The sequence below is a fragment of the Polypterus senegalus genome, chromosome 4, assembly GCF_016835505.1.
Source record: "Polypterus senegalus isolate Bchr_013 chromosome 4, ASM1683550v1, whole genome shotgun sequence".
Classification (NCBI taxonomy): Eukaryota; Metazoa; Chordata; class Cladistia; order Polypteriformes; family Polypteridae; genus Polypterus; species Polypterus senegalus.
This window is the reverse complement of record NC_053157.1, coordinates 89,639,970-89,660,880: the sequence shown is the minus strand read 5'-3', so window position 1 is coordinate 89,660,880 and position 20,911 is coordinate 89,639,970. Positions and strand designations below refer to the sequence as shown.

General features: G+C 39.4%; 2 protein-coding genes across 5 annotated transcripts in view; one reads left to right on the top strand and one right to left on the bottom strand.

Annotated features, from left to right (window-relative positions):
• The window catches only part of primpol (primase and polymerase (DNA-directed)), a 61,984-nt gene extending 47,639 nt beyond the window's left edge, over positions 1–14,345 (top strand). For both annotated transcript variants that reach the window (XM_039751017.1, XM_039751016.1), the window contains exons 8-13: positions 5,385–5,482; positions 6,517–6,603; positions 6,694–6,802; positions 13,000–13,082; positions 13,176–13,222; positions 14,071–14,345. In XM_039751017.1, coding sequence (XP_039606951.1) covers positions 5,385–5,482; positions 6,517–6,603; positions 6,694–6,802; positions 13,000–13,082; positions 13,176–13,222; positions 14,071–14,325 — 679 coding nt within the window. In that variant the 3' untranslated portion in view covers positions 14,326–14,345. The remainder of the gene's footprint in view (positions 1–5,384; positions 5,483–6,516; positions 6,604–6,693; positions 6,803–12,999; positions 13,083–13,175; positions 13,223–14,070) is intronic.
• The window catches only part of cenpu (centromere protein U), a 110,609-nt gene continuing 104,037 nt past the window's right edge, over positions 14,340–20,911 (bottom strand). For 2 of the 3 annotated variants that reach the window (XM_039751012.1, XM_039751014.1), the window contains exon 17: positions 14,971–15,190. In XM_039751012.1, the coding sequence (XP_039606946.1) occupies positions 15,065–15,190 (126 nt within the window). In that variant the 3' untranslated portion in view covers positions 14,971–15,064. Of the gene's footprint in view, positions 14,437–14,970; positions 15,191–20,911 lie in introns of those variants that run through there. The other variant, XM_039751013.1, reaches the window with a different exon arrangement.

The following is a 20,911-nucleotide window of genomic DNA, read 5'->3' as shown; positions in this document are numbered from 1 at the left end:
CTTCTGACTTGGCTGTCACAGTCAGGGATTGTACAGATGTTTTGCTGTTGGTATAAAGGAGCCCCAGTAGCGTTTCTTGACACGCTTCTGCTGAAGGATTCATTGGCTGAAAGTACTCAGTGTTAATGAATCACAGAGTTTTGTTTTAATTCTCTTCTTTGTTACGACCTCCATGGGCTCCAGAGTGTGTTCCATAACTGCGCCTGTCCTTTTAATTATATTGGTGGGCCTCCGCTGAAGTGATTTTACCAGCAAGTTAATAGTTATGATTTCTTGCAGTTGAAGCCTCAAGTAAAGTCAAATTTAAAAAGGATGAGTACTAATGCTGAAAAGGTAAATGATTAGAGGGTTTCCACCTAGAGGCAAAGTTTGGCTACAATGGTGCCTAAAGAAAAAACTTTTTTTAAAGAAAGATAATGAAAAAGATTAGATCTTAAAGTAGGAAAAGCTGAAGTTTAAATGGACAGGAAATGGGCAATAAGGAGGAAAGAAAACCCCTAATACTGGGCCATAATTTGGAGACTAAAGGACAGTGTCAAAACATGAGGGAATGTGACTGCAACATCAAGTCACAATATGAACACTGTGGGCTTAGGGACAGGACCATAATAAAGTGTTTTCTTGGAGTGAAATAAAGGCAGTGAATTATCTTCATCTGGGAGAACTAATAATTGGGATTCTTGCAACATAAAGAAGCAAACTTGAAACCCTGCATGTAATTCAAATTGCTATAAGACAAATTTAGATCCTTGGCCCATATATTAAGAACCAAGTGAGGTTTAATAGAGGATTTTATTAAATGTGAGCAAACTAAGGAATCAGTGACTTTAGTAGGAGGATGTGTGGGAAAAAAGATGGAAATTAGGATGATCTGGAGGGCTTGTAGAAAAGGGAATGCCAACTGATTTTATAGCAGCACGTACCTGAAGGAAGGAAAAAAAGCAAGAAGCAGGGACGTTAAATTTGGAGAGTGTATTGTGTGTTAGCACCAGTCCCTTAAAGCATTTATTACAATCCGAGTGATTGTTAATGGTCTGTAGTCACTGGGACGGTCCATTTTTGTTTTCTTTGGAACAGGAATAATTGTAGTTTTTTAGAACAAAGATTCTCTCATTGAGATATTAACGATGACAATGAAAACAGCAGCTAACTTGTTGATAAAGGTTTATGAAATGCACTCTGAAATTCCATCCAGACCCATAGAAAGGTGATTCATATGGCGCTGCAGGCAGTCTGTTATTCCAGTCAAAACAGGTACATAAGCATTAAATTAATTCATCAGTGAAAGAAATTGTTGAAAAAAACAAAGATCAGATTAGGCTTTAGTCTTTAGTTAGTACTTCATTAGTAGGTAGGTAAAAAATCAGGAATACCAGATTTAAAGTGCAAAAGAGAAATTTTAGGTGTGAATGCTTTGACTGTTTGAATCTCACAGGGTTAATAATCAGAGTAGGTGGCTGAAAGCTAAAGCAGCAGAACTGCATAGCAGGACCGCTGGCATGATAAGATGATGGTCAGCATCAGATGGTGTTGGATGCCTGAATGTACAATTGTGTGTTACACCATCTTTATATTTGATGCTATTTTCAAAAAACAAATATAGTCATTTAAAACTAGCATAACCTGTGCACCACTAAAATGTAGATATGAAAGGAAACAAAGCATACAGATAGATACCATCTTAAAGAAAGCTAGTATTAATAAAGTATCTATCTATCTATCTATCTATCTATCTATCTTTCTATCTCATTGCAGTATTCAAAGACCTCAAAACAATATATTGTGCTCAGTGTTTTACTACTGCTCTTTTTCAGATGAAATGATATCTTGAGTGTGTAGATAGTACATATTTAGTTGGAAACATTTGCCATAACCTTTATTTGATTGTTTTTATATTAAATGTCATAAAAAATACAAAAGCATTGTAGTGATGGAAAAAGTGTGCCAAAAATGAAGCACCATAGTTTAGAGTTCATAACGTGCAGAATTTGTGGCTGTCGAGTTGGAGTGTAAAGTCGCACACTGAATATGAACTAATTATATGTGATTTAGAGTCTGGTCTCTTATTTCCTTGGGCCTCAAGTTTTCTGTAGGCAAAAACAAACACCAGCATCTCTCCGCATGCTGCACATGATACAATGGTGAGCAATAAGTCATGATGGACAAATGATAAATAGAAAAACACAAATTATATTAAGAGATAATCTGCAGCAGTTTGAGAGCAGTATTCTTTGTTTTACACAACCAAATGGCTGTATCAAAGTTTGTGCAGATTTACATGTTTGAGTTACAGAAGCAAACAAATAAAAAAAAAAAAGTATTGTTTGGAAGCAGGGCGGTGGAGAGGCCTGTTTTACAGAATTCCCATGTAGGAAAAATCAAATCTCATACTAAAGAGTCGGTGTAACTTTTTTGGTTAAATTTATTGTTTGTAATTTCCTGAAAAGAATATTACAAAAATAATGTATTTAAATATCAAGATACTTGTGAATTCCAGTTTTAGTGTATGAACTGTCGAAATGAGCTCACGGTGGCTCAAAGTATGCACTTGCCATTTCTCAGATCCAGCATCTTGGGTTGGCACAACGCATGCAGTTGTCATCATTGCAGAGTCTGAATTTTTCTGCCTATGTCAGTAGGTCTTTCTCCAGGTGGTCAGTTTTTCTCATGCAGCCCTACAGATGTGAACAGCAGGTTAATTGACTTGAACCTGCGTCTTGTGTGAGTGTTCTTGTAGGTATATGAATGAGTGGGACCTGCCTTGCATCTGCACTGTCTCTCTGCAACCCTGAATTAAGCAGACATGGGAACATTATATTATGTTTAAGATACTTTCAGTATTAATTTTTTAACCCACTCAATCCCATTTATTGTCATGGAGAGATTGAAATCTATCCCAGCAGCACAAGGCGGGGAACAGGTCTAAGTGGGATGCCAGCCTATCATATATCACAATTGTACAGAGTGAACTAAGGATGTACTCACAGTAGGGATGTTTGTTCTGTACTGTGCCCAAGTGTGTTTGTCCCCCCTATTTACTACCCAGCTGACCTGCACTCATGTTGCTCGTAACGTCCTGGGCCCGGGCACACTGTCGTCATGACCATGCGACTTTGTGTAAAGCCAAAACAAGATCTGAGCACAAAGTGACATCATGCATGTTACAATGTTTTGGAGTTGTGTGTGGCAGGATAACTTTACCCTCTTGCAGATTTACTGAGGGTGCAGCGTAGCATTTTGCTGTTAATCGTGGTGCACGTATGAGAAGATTTTTATGGTGACAAATTATGTAAAGGGAGGAATTTGCAGCTTTTCCTGCCAACTACAATTCACATTCTTGTGTAAGGTGAGAATAAAAACCTGTGGTTAACTCAAAAGAGAGTGCAATTGTCATTTCATTCAATATCTGACTTCTTCCATCATTTGACATCATGTCTGTTTTTCATGCTCTGGCACATTTAGCGGTCACAACCTCTTCCAGGCAGGCCTGGGCATGGTATGTTTGGCCCAACAGCAATCAAATTAGTCAAATGAAGTAGACTTTGCGGAATTACATGCGGACACACGTGCTCAGGCATGGAGCGAACTGCCAGTGTGCATACACCCTTAGATTTGGCAATCTGTCTAAACTGCCTGCCTTTGGCATGTTGAAAGAAACCAGAGTACCGAAAGAAAAGCCACATGAATACAGGTAGTCCCCAGGTTACGGACATCCGACCTACGACTTACGAACGAGGCCGCAGCTGTGACGCATGCGCCTCAGTAACTGCCGCTCCGTCATCTTTGATCGGAGGACGCTGCAAGTAGTGGCTGGAGGGGTTCGATTTCGCAGCTTGCGCAGTGTAGTGTCCCTTGGGCAGCTCCCAGCGGCAAGCGAGCAGTGACCCCGTGGTCCATAGTTACTGGGGCCACAGCTATCACTCGTGTGCAGGACATGAGGCTTAATGGGGCGGTTCAATGTCTGCCCAACATATCACCGCAGCTACTGCTCCTGACTGGACGCAGGCTGGATGGAGCAGTGGAAGGAGTTGCCCGCCCACAACACACAGCACCCCCCGAAATGTTTTCAGTGGGCGGCTGGTAATGCTGCAAGCAGTGACCCGGTTGTGGCTGAACGGAGGCCACTGAGGGTGAACGGGGCGGCAGGGAGTAGTATTGTAGTGTGCATTTGGTGGCAGCCTGTTGAATGGGGGCAGTTGTGGGCGATTCACTCCCCGCCTTTGGCTGCACCGTGTTCGTTTTTCGGTGGGCAGACACTGCAGGCAGCGTACTGTAATGGAGGTGACTGTGTGGTGGGCAGGTGGTGAACCACCCCTCGCCACCCCAGTCATTCTCAATAGCAAGCTTGTTTGTAGTGTTACGCACATAGCAGGAAGTTGTCTCTTGTCAGTAAATTAGACGTGTTGACGACGGGTGCCTTCCTGCTGTGATAGCGTGTACAGTGCTGTGCACAGGAGCTCATCTTAACCTTTTGTCTTCACCCTTCAAGAATGTCTCTGAAACACAAATCTAATGCAGATGCTGGTGATACAGTAAAGAAGAGAAAAATCATCACCATTGAAAATAAAGTAGAAATAATAAAAAGGTCAGAGAGGGGTGAAACTCCATCATTCATTGGCAGAGCACTTGGTTACAGTCGGTCAAAAATAGCATCTATTAAAATAATGTACCTGTTCCGACTTACATACAAATTCAAATTAAGTACAAACCTACAATCCCTATCTTGTATGTTACCCGGGGACTGCCTGTATAGGAAAAAAATGTGATAAGAAGTCAAGCAAAATGACACCTAAGATTACAGTATGCAAGCTTTTGAGGCATTTCAGGCCCCTTCTTCAGGCAAGATGTAAGCAAACTCTTCTCCAACTTCCCTAGAGCTATGAAGCAACCACACAAGCCATTGCTCCACTACACAGTCTTACAAGACTGAGCAGATTATATTATATGACAAACATAAAAAGTCTGACCTATTGTTTTGTTTTCTTCCAGCTGTATGAAAAAATGATGAACTTTGTTTTGAAAAGGCGTCTTTCTGGCCAAAGCATTTGGTTATATATGTTTATGGTTTTAAAAAGATAAGATTAAAATACTTAGCTCAGCAAAAGAATTGTGTATGTTTGTAAAAAATGTTATAAAGACACATTAGATTAAGGAGTAAACGTGTGTCTACATGTACTGCCAGGCCTGTGGTACAGCTTATGGTTATTACACAGCTACTTCTATAAATTTCGGACACCACCCAAACATTATTTTTCGTTTGTTTTTAAGATGCTTTGTGGCCAGTGTTATGTTTGATTAACACTTTTTAAAAATACAAGTAGCAGTAGTTGATATTTATTTTTTATTCGATACAGTGATTTTAAATGTGTTTTAATATTTTTTAGGTTTACAGACAGGTTACGAATTCTGACTTTTGAAGAGAACACAATTGAAAAATCGAAATATTTGTGTGGATCTGAAACTCCATCATGCTTCACGGCAGGTATCCAAATACTAAAGATTTATTTTTTGCAAATGAAAGTGCAAGTGAAATTAAATAACTTGAATCTGGCCAGCGTAAAATAACAACTGTGTCAGTATACAGACATGGATTTCATTGTAGACACTTACGAAAAAGAGTCTCGATTGGGATGTGATGCCATGCAGACGGTCAAGAACGAGTGCAGGACTTGTATATATTTATGTGGGCCAGCACTTATTATAGGTAGGTATGTATGTGATAGGTGCTGCCCCATCAAATACACTGTAGGCAAGATGTCCAAAGATATTAGGATACAAACAATTCTCTTGACGTTGCTAGTGTTGCTTTGACCTTTTGGCTTTGAATTTCTGCAAAATGCTTTCTGACTCAGGTTTTTGGTTAGCGTTTGGGTTATTCTCTTGGTAACGACTCAGTGATAACGCTCTGATGCTTGACGTTCATTCTCTGGTCCATAATCCTTTGTTGCCTGCCTTTTTGTTATCTGGCAGAACTCTGGGGACGGCAGCAGTATACTGAATTAGTAGTCCTTTTAACAAATGCAAAAATACTAAGAGCTATTTACAACTAGAAGAGCGAATGTTCATTTTCTATTTTATAGTTATTGGCTACTGCAGGGTGTATGCAGTATTGTAATGAATGTGAGCAATGACTCAGATCAGCTCTCCACAGTCATTGCGGAGATTATGCAAATTCTAGATGGCGCACTTAATTTGTTATTTTTGAAAAAGATCCTGCATGAGAGTTGATGTCTGGCTACAGGATTATAGCTTAAAGGTGCTGAACAGGGGGAATGATGTATATTTAGCTTCCAAACATAAAACAAGTGGGAACATTGCCAACCGTTTTTAATATTGTTTTAAATTCCCAGTGCTTACAAGTGAATATTAATTTGATCTCAACTAATTTTTAAAATTAAATGTTTCTTTAAAAAGAGAGTTTGCAATATTCCACCTTTGCACTTAAGCATATAGCAAGTGAATAATAAAGCACTCGTACATTTTAAGAAAGTAACATCATTGTTTTAATGGTTTAAGATGTTGCTGGGCAGAATGTGAACTCGCCCTATCCAGAAGTTGATAACTTCATCCTCTCTTTGGTAAATGGACATGGTGTTCAAGGAGGTAGGATATTTTCATTTAAATGTCGCCCGGTTTTAGGATTATCAGGTATAACACAGAAATATCACTTTTGTTTCGTTTTCTCTTCCTTAGGCATACGAAGATGGAATTACTTCTGCTTGGAGGAACTTCTAGTTTATGACATTTCAAAATATCGCTGGTGTCAGAATATACAGAGACCCCACAAAAGCAACAATATAATGTGAGTGATATAACCTTCTCAGACCTGCTTAATCTAATTTGGGGTCACGGAGGGCCGGAGCTTGTTCTGGCAGCAGAGGGCTTAATGTTGAACCAGTCCATTAGAAGGACCATCCACACTCACAAAAGGCCCATTTAACCCAACACCCACGTCTTTCAGAGTCCCACACAGATACGGGAGAATGTGCAGACTTAACCAGGATACCGGATCTGTGGGACAGTAGCCCTTACCATTGTGCCACCGTAAATGACATGTGTTATGACCTTTTCAGTCTTGACATGCAAATTGAAACGGGTTGATGATTTTCTGTCAAGTCTAGTTTCTGGATATGACATAATCAATTATGAAGGACATTTCTAGATCTTGGTGTTGTGAATTTCTTTTGTTATTGCCCTTTCAGTTTGCTACAAATTAGCCACCTCTAACCACACCATGGAAGGAAATCTCAGCGGATTTGCCTTTGTCTTGTTATATTACCTTGGTCATTGTGGATCATTTTCTGTCTCTAAAAAACAATTCCCTTTTCCAAAGAAGAGTTTATGCTTTTGTCAAGGAATTCATCTGCCTGTGTGGTATTCCATGATCTGCTGTACTGGATTGCAGTCCATAATTTATTTACCCATTTGTGGTGTTATTTCTGTGCAAAATTAGAATAGAATGCCTTTTATTGTCACTATACACATGTACAATGAGGTTAAAAGCAGCTCCTTCAGTGCAGACATATATGAAGAACACAACAAATGGTACAAAAAGTCGCAAAAAAAAGTTCTGTGATGCTATATACAAATGGAAAGAATAATAACTAAACCGAGTTATTGCACATTATTTAAATACTAGAAAGAATAAATAACTATTGCACTATTGGGTTATTGCACATTATTTAAATATTTCACAATAATGATGATCATGTGCAGTGAGTAGTGGATGTTGGACCCTGAGAGTAATGATATTGCACAGTTATTATCAATACCATTTAGATATTGGATGTTGCACAATTGATAGACAGAAGGAAGTCCAGGGGTTGGGGGGTTAGACTGTGTAGTCAGTGCATGTGTGAGTTTAGAATGGTTATGGCTTTTGGGAAAAAACTGTTCTTGAGTCTGCATGCAGTTAAACCTTACATCAGGTTATCATCCTGTAGCTAATGGACAGAAAATGATTTAGAAAAATATTTGCGGCATTCCAAATTCTTCTTATAGGTCTGATAGGATTGACAAACTTCTACTCTGCCCCTGCTACTGCATAGTTTGCAAAGCTCAACGGATGGCTAAACAAGGTGACATGAAGAAGCAAGCGCTAAAGCAAAATGAGCAAAATTTACTTGAATGTCTCTCTCCATATTAAATCACCAATAGTGTGAAACTGTGAAAATATACATAAAAACAAATGAGCTTCATATAATATTACAGAAGACTAATAATTACAGATAAATTAAAATGTGTCAATTAAAGAGGAATCAATCGCGTATCTGTACTTTAACCAATTAAGTCATGTAGAACCACATAACAATTTTTGATTTGTCTGTGCTACTTTAAGAGAAAAAATAAATATGCAAAAACATAAATATACACATTATTACAAGGTTCAAACATTAATTCTAATAATGCTGTCAGAATACTTAGAAGAAATGCTTTCTGAAGGTTCAGCACAGACAGTCGTAATGAAACTGTATCATGCATACTTTAGTAATGGTCGATGCTTTTAAAAGCTCACTGTGAGCAGGTGGAATGCGAGTCCACCATTAAGGAGGACTCAGAAAAAGCAACAAAGCTATGGCAGCTTCTGTTTGTTGAACTTTCGAGAAATATACGCTGCTCTACTTCCACTGGCACATCTCCTTTGGAATATCAGTATGGCAAACTTTTACTGGATATTTGAAAACATTAAGATGGAACAGATTGTTAGTTTAGGAGAACTCAAGATTGTCTACCAAATGATTTGCAAACGCTGACTGGCTTCTAATTTTAAAGAAGAGCAGATGATGTGAGTCTCTCAACAACAAGAATGTTTTTACGAGGGCCTCCCATCCAACAGTGTCTGCCTCACACTTAATACAGCAGGGACAGGCTTCACTCCCAGTTATCCTGAACTGGTAAAGCTGGGTATAAAATAGATGCTGGGTCTGTGTTTATCACAGTCAAAGTATAAAAGTGAAGCCTTTGTTTAGTTACCAGGACTGTGTATAGTGCTGTATTAAAAGGCGATTCATTTGGTCATCAAATGCTCAACAGTTAAAATGACTGCAGGTGACAGCAGATAGCTCACTTCATTACACTCTCAAACTAAGAATGAATCAGGTATTCATTTATTTATGAACCAATTCCATAAACAGATACAAATTTTCAGAATGGAAGCTTTTTTGTTTCCCTTCAGAACACAGCAAGCTGCATATGCTTCTTGTGATGTAGCTGCTACTGTGACATCTTTCGTCTCTCCCTCTCTACCTTCACTCACATTTGCCACTCCTGAATGTACCACCACATTAACTCCTCACATACTCGAGATTGAGAGCCACTGCTCTGATCAATTTGTGGATAACCCACACCAACACAGAGAAAACATGGCAAAGTGCACATGGGTGCAGGATTTCAAACTCGAGGTCTTGGATCCTTGAGACAACAGCACTACCTTCTGTGCCCCTGGTCTACCCACAGAAATATTTCATAATGCAAAACTAGATACAAGGAACAAGTTAGCAAGTAGGGTCACTGAAAGTGACACCTTGGAGTCCTTGAAATGCAATCTTGTGGAGCAGGAAATGACAGAACACAGAATCTGGGGACTTTAATTGTGTTTTAAATCCACTTTTAGATAGGACTTCCTCGACAGGGGGAATGGCATCTAACACTGCAAAGATAATTACAAAGTTTATAACAGATCACAACTTATCAGATCCCTGGAGGTTTTTAAACCCAAATTCAAGAACATATTCTTTCTACTCACCAGTACATCATTGCTACTCAAGGATTGATTACTTCTTTATAGATAATAACTTCTTGCCTAAGATTAAATCTTGTAAATACGATGCTATTGTTATTTCAGACCATGCTCCGATGATCTTGGAGCTGAAATTACTAAGCCCCATACACTCACCCCGCAGATGGCGCCTCAACCCGCTTCTATTAGCTGACGAGAATTGTACTGAATTTATATCCAAACAAATTGAATTCTTTCTAGAGACAAATACATCCCCTGAGATCTCTGCAGGAATACTCTGGGAAACTCTTAAGGCCTTCTTAAGAGGACAGATTATCTCATATCTTTCCCACAGAAATAAATCCGAAGTGAAGAAAGTAGCAGAGATAAAAAGTGAAATTACTAAAATAGATGAAGAACATGCCAGACTACCAAGCGAGACTCTACATAAGAGGAGGCAGGCTCTACATTCAGAATTAAACCTCTTGACAACTAAAGAAACTGAACATCTAATTTATAAATCCAGACATCATTACTATGAACATGGAGAGAAAGCTAATAAGCTTTTAGCTCAACAAATTCACAAGCAAGAAGTGCGCAACGCAATTTCGGTATTACTAACACGAACGGAGATAAAATCATCGAACACAAAAATATAATGCACAGAATACAGAATCTGTTGTTTTTTTAAATGTAAAGTTTTTGTGGGACCTCACTAAATCTGGCGTAATTTGTGATAGGCAAACATGGTTGTATGTGTGGTGGGTATAGGATCACCCTGACATAACCGTAAGTCAAATGTGAAGGGGGGTATCCAGTGTATGTCATGTGTTCTTTTTCTCCTTATCCTCCATTCCTTCCTAGTTATGTACTCTGCCATTCTCAGTTCCTAACTTTGTCAAAGCTGTTATTGTCTCCATGCAGCCTAAACGTTACCATAATTTAGGTTTCTCCATTCTCGTCTATCCAGTCTGACTTAACTACGCGATCAGTGTTTGAGTTGCCACATTCTAATTTGCAGCCATAGAGGTGCTTCTAGAGCTCCAGAATCTGTTTAATCTCTCCCTCTGTTGCCTCAATCAATTGTGTCTTAGTTCTTTTTGTCTTCCTCTACTGGTTTCATGCCATTTGCATGCTTGAGTAGATAAATCTGGCCTGTTCCGCTTTTAAAAAGTGATGCTCTTTGTGTTTGGTTCCTTTCTCATCTCTCGTATTGTCACGATACACTGTCTTCAGTCAGTGTCTGCTAGTAGTTCATAGCCGGACACCGCTCAAGGTACCCCAAAACCCAGATAAAGTACAAAGTCTCTTGAAATAAACGTCACCAATATTTATTGCAAGAAAAATCATGAACCAGTATTTGTGGGTGAGATAAAGGACAAAATCCACAAAAAAAAAATTTGTGAAATAAACAACCCAAAAAATAAAAATATAACAATCCATTAAAACAAAATAGTCACATCCAACAAACAGGATGAATTCAATGATTTATTGAAAACGTTTATGCCTAGTAATTATAGGCAAGGACTCATAAAATGCACATGGTTCAAAGCTGCCAAAAAAAAAAAAAATCAAACGGTTGAAAGAAAAAGGTCAAATAACTTGTCCAGTGGCTCTTTAGCACCCAAAACCTGCCTCTCCCCAAGTGATGAAGCTCTCCCCGAAATCTAGGAGACTCACCCACTTGAAAAGGAGTTGGACTGCTGCCTGTTTTATGCATCAGCTTGTGCTTGTAATGTTTTAGGGGCTTTAGCGGGGATGAATGCAACTCTGCTTTACTTTTGAACAAACCTCTCCATCTGCTGGCTATTTCAAGCACTGAAATCCATCCTTTCATCCTTCAGTTCTTGTCCTGACACACCAACAGCTACAGCCCATCTGAGGAGCAGTGGCAAGAAAGTAGTCCATCATAGTGTCCACTTATTGCATGCCAGTTTAGTCGGCCAATCAGACTAAGTTGCTTGAAACACACACTCACAGACATACTGGGACGTTGCAAAGTCACATGGGTAATGGCAGGGCTGGTCTCTGTGAACCAGCAACACGAATGTCATGCTGCTTAAAAAGGAAGAGATTAGAAGAAACATTTTTGAAGGAAGTTAAATAGTAAAGCAAATCCTCTTAAAAGAAATGGCCAAATGCAAAACAGGAACCAAAGGGTTAGTGACATGGAAACTGTTTGCACTCCATTATAACAGAGTCTGTAATCGTATAAGTGATGTGAAACTGATCTTTATTCATCTGTAATTGGCCTGTTTGATTAATCAAATCCATTAAGTGTTGAAAAGAAAGGAAGGCCTGGAACTCCAAAGCATAAGATGTCTGTCACAGTTGTCACATTGCAGTGTCACCAGCATGAAGGAAATTTGACCGTGTGCTCCTGGCCATCCTACCAACAAAACTGCTGAATCAGTATGCTCACCAAAATGGCAAAAATATGAAAAAACACCACAGCACTGCACATGAGTGATGACAAGTTTTTACCCACTTAATGATTTACTCTATCATTGCAAACTTTTGACACTGTTTTTTGTTTTGTTTTTTTTTCCATATGTTCAGCCAGAATCTAAGATTAGATAACAGACACCCTTTTGGCACATTTTGTTTTACTTGCGTTATTTGTTGAGTGAGCAAAGGTCACTTATATTTGCACTTATTGTATTTCTGGATTTGTTTGTTTTTTTGGTTTTTTTTTTGACTCAGTGGTAAGTGCTGCTAAATCAGAGCTACGGAAAATGGAGTCCTAGTTCAAGTTTGATCATTGCCTTCACTCTCTGCCCTTATATATCTGAGCTTTTTACCCTGATATTTTGATTTTCCTCCCACAATCACAGACATGTTCAGATTAGGTCAAAGTAGGATTATAAATTGGCCAGATGTATGCCATAACCTAGCACTTCATCCACACTTAAGGTTTAAGAGGCGATTATTGTCCTGGGTAGAGTACAATGAAATTGTTATGTGTATGTGCTAATCAACATGTTGCAGTGACTACAACTGCCTTTGTTAAAACTTCTATCTTGCACTCACTCTGTCGAGAAGGGTACCTGAATTAGGCTCATTTGAAAACTAATATCGTAAAGGCCTCCTGCAGAATTAAAACTGTTTCAGAAATCCATACTGTAAGATACTGATGGCAATGTTAGCACTAGGCTGTAATAAAGTATACACGACATTAAGTGGAGTGCTTGGATTACACTGTGCTGAGAACATCTCTAGAAAATACACCATTTCAACATATTCAAAAGCAATGGTAACATCTGTTATTTATTCCTTTTTAGGATTTTGGTAGATCTGCGAAATGAAGTTTGGTATCAGAAATGCCACGATCCTGTGTGCAAAGCAGACAACTATAAGTCCAAAGGTTAGTGTGTAGCATTTTGTCTTGAATGCAGTTGTAAAAAAAACCATTGGTGATGTTGACTTGCTGGCTAACTCTGCCAATGTGCATTTTCAGCCTGCCCTCTACCACCAGATATTTGTCTGAGCTTCCTGCTGACTGAGGTGAGTTCTTGCACTTTCAGCTCTGATTTTCTTTTTCTCATGACACTTCCTTGCATGCCTTTTATGTCTCCACTACCATGGCATCGGATGAGCTGGTATTTTATACTGTAGTGTACTGCATGTTTTACGATCATTCATTTATGGCAGGCTGGTGTGATGGTGTGTACAGTAAACTGATATCAATAAAACCTCCTGCTTTGTCTTCATTGTAATTGATTTTAAGGTTCACAACTCTTAATGTTTTTTTTCCCTGTAACTGCAGTCAAACAGTAATGATATGCAAAGCAGACCAAAAGATGAGCAGCTAACTTCATGCCATTTGAGCATGTGTGTCTATTATGTTTGAAAAGAAAAAAAAATGGTCTAAAAATGAGCGATCTGCTCAAATTCACAAAGTATATGAATGACTATGCCTGAGTATGAGTATATGAAAAGAAAGAAACTCAACAGTTTTGGAAATGTCTACTGTGGCAGAATGAGGGAACTAAGAGGGCATATAGTTAAATAATGGGTTTTATTAACAAGATAACAACAGGCTTCTAATTTAGAAATTTGTTGGTACACAAATGGTGGCTGCCCAGGTACACTGAAATGGCTGGCCATGGTGGTTGCTGCATAGTCTGTAAATGTGAACGTTGACACTCTGATGACAGCAAAATGAAATTTAACAGTTCTTTCATAATCTACCTGCAACGTGCCCGTCTCTATAATGTGAATTGTTTTCGACCCATTTACTGTGGGTATTTCATGCCGATGGGCAAACAGCAGTTCTGCATACCTAAAGTGGATTTTGCTCCATTGATTTGTACTTTCCACAGTTTAAAAGTGTGTGTTTTTTTGGTGGATAGGACCCTGAAGATATTCAGTATACAATGGACAGAGCTGGGAATATTGAACTGAGCCCCAATACAGCGAGCCACGAGGAGTTCAAACAAACACCCCAGTTAGAATGGGATGACGGTGCTGATGATGAATTGTATTTGAAGGTTTTGGAAGATGTAGAGGAAGAAAGCAAGCAAAGTGAAAAAAGAAGAAAGTATGCAGAAATTCCTGATGAGCTTTTACTGGAAGCTCTAAATGAACACGAGACATTGATGACTTGATGTGCTCAGAGAGACCGCTTCCTTCTTCAAGACCACACTAACAGCAGGTCACTTCTTCATAAAAGATGCTTTGTAAGAGTATTCATTTGTTGGCAATACTTACAGACTGGTCTAGAAAACATAGAAAGTGAATATATTATGCACTTTATTAACATTTAACTTTTATTAACAGGACAAAGAATATAAAAAAAGACAGAACTAATTTATGGGATGTGACAAAAGTTAGTTGTTTGACTCAATAAGCATTAATATCATTTTTAGTTTTCTTGCCAAAGTAGAAACTTTAAACTTGACTTTTCACTGAGTATCATTCTTACAGCTAAAATATTTGACTGTTCGGCACTTTTTTGTTTTAAAAACCAGAAAAACTTTTTACTTCAGTAAGTTCTAGAAAAAACTTTGAATTTTCTACTAATAACAACAAATAAAATTCATAACAAATATTTACAATATTTTACAGCAAAATGTGCCAGTGCCTGTTTGCATGTCTCACGTTGTTTATGTTATGAAGTCAGACAGCAATGGTAGATGTTGAGGGGTTCTGATGAACAGGCATTTTTGCCAATTTGTTTTTTCCTTTTTTTAAACTTTCTTTGAACTGGAAAATACTGTGGAAGGGCCCCACATTACTGCTTTTTTTATATATATATATATGTATATATTATTTATTTAAATGTTATTTCCATAACTGCTGTGAAATTTCCCAAAGAAAGGCACACCACAATGACGAACCTCAAGGCTACTTTGCACAGGAGTCCAGAATAATTGACTTTTCGAGTTTCTTGTTAATATTATGAAGCTTCGTTTCGGCTCCCATAATTCCTTCAGCTTCAAGGAGCAATGCTGGAAGACTTGTGAGGCCATACTGCAAAATACAAATTCAAAACAGTGTTCAGTCAGCAGCTAATCTGGTGTACTAAACTATCACATGACAACACATCTTGTCCAGTACGTTCTTAGCAGCAACAGATGCTATTGGTTCTCATAGTGTTTTGGGCTGAGGGCCACTTTGTCAAAGATCTGGAGAACCACCTATGGGCAACAGCCATTTATTTCTATAAATGCCACATTACAATTGTAAAATACCTTTTTCTACAGGTTTTCTTGTGAAAAATATTTTAACAACCCAAGGTACAAAGAACAACAAGTTAGCATACAGAGTCAAATATTGAGTTAGCCTGAACAGCTCCTTAAATTCAGTGTCTGTACTACTCTTGCTGTTAGTTATGCCTTGCCTACGGTGCATGTTATGCTCATACTGCTACTATATGAGCCAACATGCTGCCACTTTTATGTTGGTTTCACCCAAAGGTCTCCATTTCTCAGGTTTGGATGGCATGCACTGTCTCGGTTTTAATCTCTTGCTTATGAGGTGCTCAACCCTGCCTACCTTGAAAGAAAGTCTGCATTACAAGACCGTATTCAGATCTTGTTGGGTTTACTTTTCAAAAGTTACAGATTTCAACAAATGATCCATAATAAAGCCTTGAAAGTGGAACTAAGGGATAGATGTTGGCTGTTGAGGTGCACGTCAAGGTGGCTTTTATTAATAAAAAAAAAAATCATACCTGGTGGCATAGATCGTGGACTGTCTTACAGACAGACTTCAGTATGTGCGTCTCGGGAACTGCAGGTCTGACATTATGGTCAGCAACACAGAAGCTCCACAGGGGACTAGCAAAACCAAGGAGCTGGTGGCAGATTTTAGGATGCCCAGGCCCCTCCTGGACCCCGTGATCATCAGAGGTGACTGTGTGCAGAGGATACAGACCTATAAATACCTGGGAGTGCAGCTGGATGATAAATTGGACTGGACTACCAATACTGATGCTCTGTGCAAGAAAGGACAGAACCGACTATACTTCCTTAGAAGACTGGCATCCTTCAGCATCTGCCATAAGATACTGCAGATGTTCTGTCAGACGGTTGTGGCGAGTGCCCTCTTCTACACGGTGGTGTGCTGGGGAAGCAGCATAAAGAAGGACGCCTCACGCCTGGACAAACTGGTGAGGAAGGCAGGCTCTATTGTAGGCACAGAGCTGGACAGTTTGACATCTGTGGTAGAGCGACGGGCGCTGAGCAGGCTCTTGTCAATCATGGAGAATCCACTGAACAGGATCATCTCCAGACAGAGGAGCAGCTTCAGCGACAGACTGCTGTCACTGTCCTGCTCCACTGACAGACTTGGGAGATCGTTCCTCCCCCACACTATGCGACTCTTCAATTCCACCCCTTGGGTAAATGCTAACATTATACAAAGTTGCTGTCAGTTTTACCTGCATTTTTATCACTCTTTAATATTGTTTTTTTTTTTTTATCAGTATGCTGCTGCTGCTGAAGTATGTGAATTTCCTTTAGGGATTAATAAAGTATCTCTCTCTCTCTCTCTCTGTCTAATTACAGTGGATTTAGTTTGGCATTACTGACACTGATCAAAATAAATCGCTAATGTTTATGTGAAAATCGATCTCTACACAGTGACCAAAATTAACTACAAATGTAAAACACAACATAATGTGCTGTGATTCAATATTGCATAGTAATAAATGTGAAAAATTTGCAAAGAGTTTCTGAATCCTAGTAAATCAAAGATATTTCAGATTATTTAAAGGAAGAGATTACAGTGGCTACTGGGACCAAGTTTATATTTAATTCAGAATATTCCTTGAGCGGACAGGACTGTGCTCCGGCTCAAAACTTCTTTTCCAAAAGAGAGAATTTTATACAAACAGAAGCAGTTTGAGTAGATAAACAGGTTGTTATCTACACATGTACATCAATGAGTTCCAATTATATTTCTGGCACACTCCTATAGTTGTAAAAGACTTTCACATTGTAACAGACAGCGTCCTTGCATCAGAGGGTTAACTGTATTACTGTCCCACAGGTAACACCCAAGGCCAAAGGCAGTTTACTAGATAAACAGGTTATTCCAAAGAAATGATCCTTCTTAGCTACCAAAGAGTTCATTTATCTTATTTTATTACTTTACAACAGTCCTACTGAAGAGATGAATATTTTTTATAGGAACTGTACAGGAGGCGGCCATAGGAGGCATTTTTGGGATTTTGCACAGGTATGCAAAGATGCTACAAACAGTGGGATTTAGGCAGTAACATTTTGGTTTGAAGCAAAATTTTTTCCATTGAGATTTTTTTTTTGTGACCACACATGCTATCAATGAAAGCTACACACCAGCGTCCAACCAAATGTGTGTGGTACAGTGAGAGTCAGTGCTCAGGAGATGAAATGTATGAATTTTCTTTTTTTTCTTCTTTCAGCTGCTCCCATTAAGGATCACTACAGTGGATCATCTTCTTTCTGTCCTCTGCATCTTGTTCTGATACACCCATCACCTGCATGTCCTCTTTCACCACATCCATAAACCTTCTCTTAGGATTTCTTCTTTTCCTCTTCCCTGGCAGCTCTATCCTTAGCATCCTTCTCCCAATATACCCAGCATCTCTCCTCTGCACATGTCCAAACCAATGCAATCTCGCCTCTCTGACTTTGTCTCCCAGCCGTCTAACTTGAGTTGACCCTCTAATGTACTCATTTCTAATCCTATCCATCCTTGTCATACCCAATGCAAATCTTAGCATCTTTAACTCTTCTAACTCCAGCTCAGTCTCCTGCTTTCTGGTCCATGCCACCATCTCCAACCCATATAACATAGCTGGTCTCACTACCGTCCTGTAGACCTTCCCTTTCATTCTTGCTGATATCCATCTGTCACAAATTACTCCTGACGCTCTTCTCCACCCACTCCACCCTGCCTGTACTCTCTTTTTCACCTCTCTTCCACAATCCCTATTACTATGTACTGTTGATCCCAAGTATTTAAACTCCTCCACCTTCGCCAACTCTACTCCCTGCATCCTCACCATTCCACTGACCTCCCTCTCATTCACACACATGTATTTTTTTCTTGTTCGTACTGATCTTCATTCCTCTTCTCTCCAGAGCATACAGTGGGATGCAAAAGTTTGGGCAACCTTGTTAATAGTCATTATTTTCCTGTATAAATCGTTGGTTTTTACGATAAAATGTTAAATATATCATATAGGAGACGCACGCAGTGATATTTAAAAAGTGAAATGAAGTTTATTGGATTTACAGAAAGTGTGCAATAATTGTTCAAACAAAATCAGGCAGGTGCATAAATTTGGGCACCATTGCCATTTTATTGATTCCAAAACTTTTAGAACTAATTATTGGAACTTAAATTGACTTGGTAAGCTTGGTGACCCCTGACCTACATACACAGGTGAATCCTATAATGAGAAAGAGTATTTAAGAGGGTCAATTGTAAGTTTCCCTCCTCCTTTAATTTTCTCTGAAGAGTAGCAACATGGGGGTCACAAAACAACTCTCAAATGACCTGAAGACAAAGATTGTTCACCATCGTGGTTTAGGGGAAGGATACAGAAAGCTGTCCCAGAGATTTAAGCTGTCTGTTTCCACAGTTAGGAACATATTGAGGAAATGGAAGACCACAGGCTCAGTTCAAGTTAAGGCTCGAAGTGGAACACCAAGAAAGATTTCGGATAGACAGAAGCGACGAATGGTGAGAACAGTCAGAGTCAACCCACAGACCAGCACCAAAGACCTACAACATCATCTTGCAGCAGATGGAGTCACTGTGCATCGTTCAACCATTCAGCGCACTTTACACAAGGAGATGCTGTATGCGAGAGTGATGCAGAGGAAGCCTTTTCTCTGCACACAGCACAAACAGAGCCGCTTGAGGTATGCTCAAGCACATTTGGAAAAGCCAGCTTCATTTTGGAATAAGGTGCTGTGGACTGATGAAACTAAAATTGAGTTATTTGGGCATAACAAGGGGCGTTATGCATGGAGGAAAAAGAACACAGCATTCCAAGAAAAACACCTGCTACCTACAGTAAAATATGGTGGTGGTTCCATCATGCTGTGGGGCTGTGTGGCCAGTGCAGGGACTGGGAATCTTGTCAAAGTTGAGGGACGCATGGATTCCACTCAGTATCAGCAGATTCTGGAGACCAATGTCCAGGAATCAGTGACAAAGCTGAAGCTGCACCGGGGCTGGATCTTTCAACAAGACAACGACCCGAAACACTGCTCAAAATCCACTATGGCATTCATGCAGAAGAACAAGTACAATGTTCTGGAATGGCCATCTCAGTCCCCAGACCTGAATATAATTGAAAATCTGTGGTGTGAGTTAAAGAGAGCTGTCCATGCTCGGAAGCCATCAAACCTGAATGAACTAGAGATGTTTTGTAAAGAGGAATTGTCCAAAATACCTTCAACCACAATCCAGACTCTCATTGGAACCTACAGGAAGCGTTTAGAGGCTGTAATTTCTGCAAAAGGCGGATCTACTAAATATTGATTTCATTTCTTTTTTGTGGTGCCCAAATTTATGCACCTGCCTGATTTTGTTTGAACAATTATTGCACAGTTTCTGTAAATCCAATAAACTTCATTTAACTTCTGAAATATCACTGTGTGTGTCTCCTATATGATATATTTAACTGACATTTTTTATCGTAACAACCAACGATTTATGCAGGAAAATAATGACTATTAACAAGGTTGCCCAAACTTTTGCATCCCACTGTATCTCCACCTGTCCAAGGTCTCTTCAACCTGCTCTCTAATCTTGTTAGAGACTACAATGTCAACCTTATAGGCCACAGAGACTCCTGTCTACTCTCTGTCCAACTGTCATCACCATTGGAAAAGGCTCAGAGCCGATCCCTGATGTAATCCCACCTCAACCTTAAAGGCATCCGTCACTCCTACCACACACCTCACCCGCGCTGTTACCCCTTGTACATACATCCTGTACCAATCTTACGTACTTCTCTGCCACTCCCGATTTCCTCATACAATACCACAGCTCCTCTCGAGGCACCTTGTCATATGCTTTCTCCAGGTCCACAAAGGTGCAATGCAACTCCTTCTGGACTTCTCTATACATCTTCATCAACACCCTCAGAGCAAACATTACATCTGTGGTACTCTTTCTTGGCATGAAACCATACTGCTGCTCACTAATCATCACCTCCCTTCTTAATCTAGCTCCCATTACTCTTTCCCAAATCTTCATGCTGTTACTGGTCAGTTTTAAACCTTTTTAGATACTACAGCCGTACACATCACCCTTATTCTTAAAAATTAGTACCAGTACACTTTCTTGCTTTCTAAAATTGCATTAAACAATCTGGTTAAAAACTGTACTACCATCTTTCCTAAACACTGCTATACTTCCACAGTTATGTTGCCCGGACCAACAGCCTTCCTATTCGTCGTAGCTGTTTACTTCCTGGTTCACTGTCTCCACATCATCCAATCTTCTCTCTCTCTCTCTCTCATTCTCTTCATTCATCAGCCTCTGAAAGTACTCTTTCCATCTGCTCCGCATACTCTTCTCGCTTGTGAGTGTGTTTCCATCATTGTCTTTTATTAACATAACTTGCTGTTCATCATTCCCAACTCAGCCCCTCTATCTAGACAATTGGTACAGGGCCTTTTCTCCCTCCTTAGTGTCCAGCCTCTCTTCACCAACCTCTTCCCCTGTATACTCTCCTGTAATTCCCCA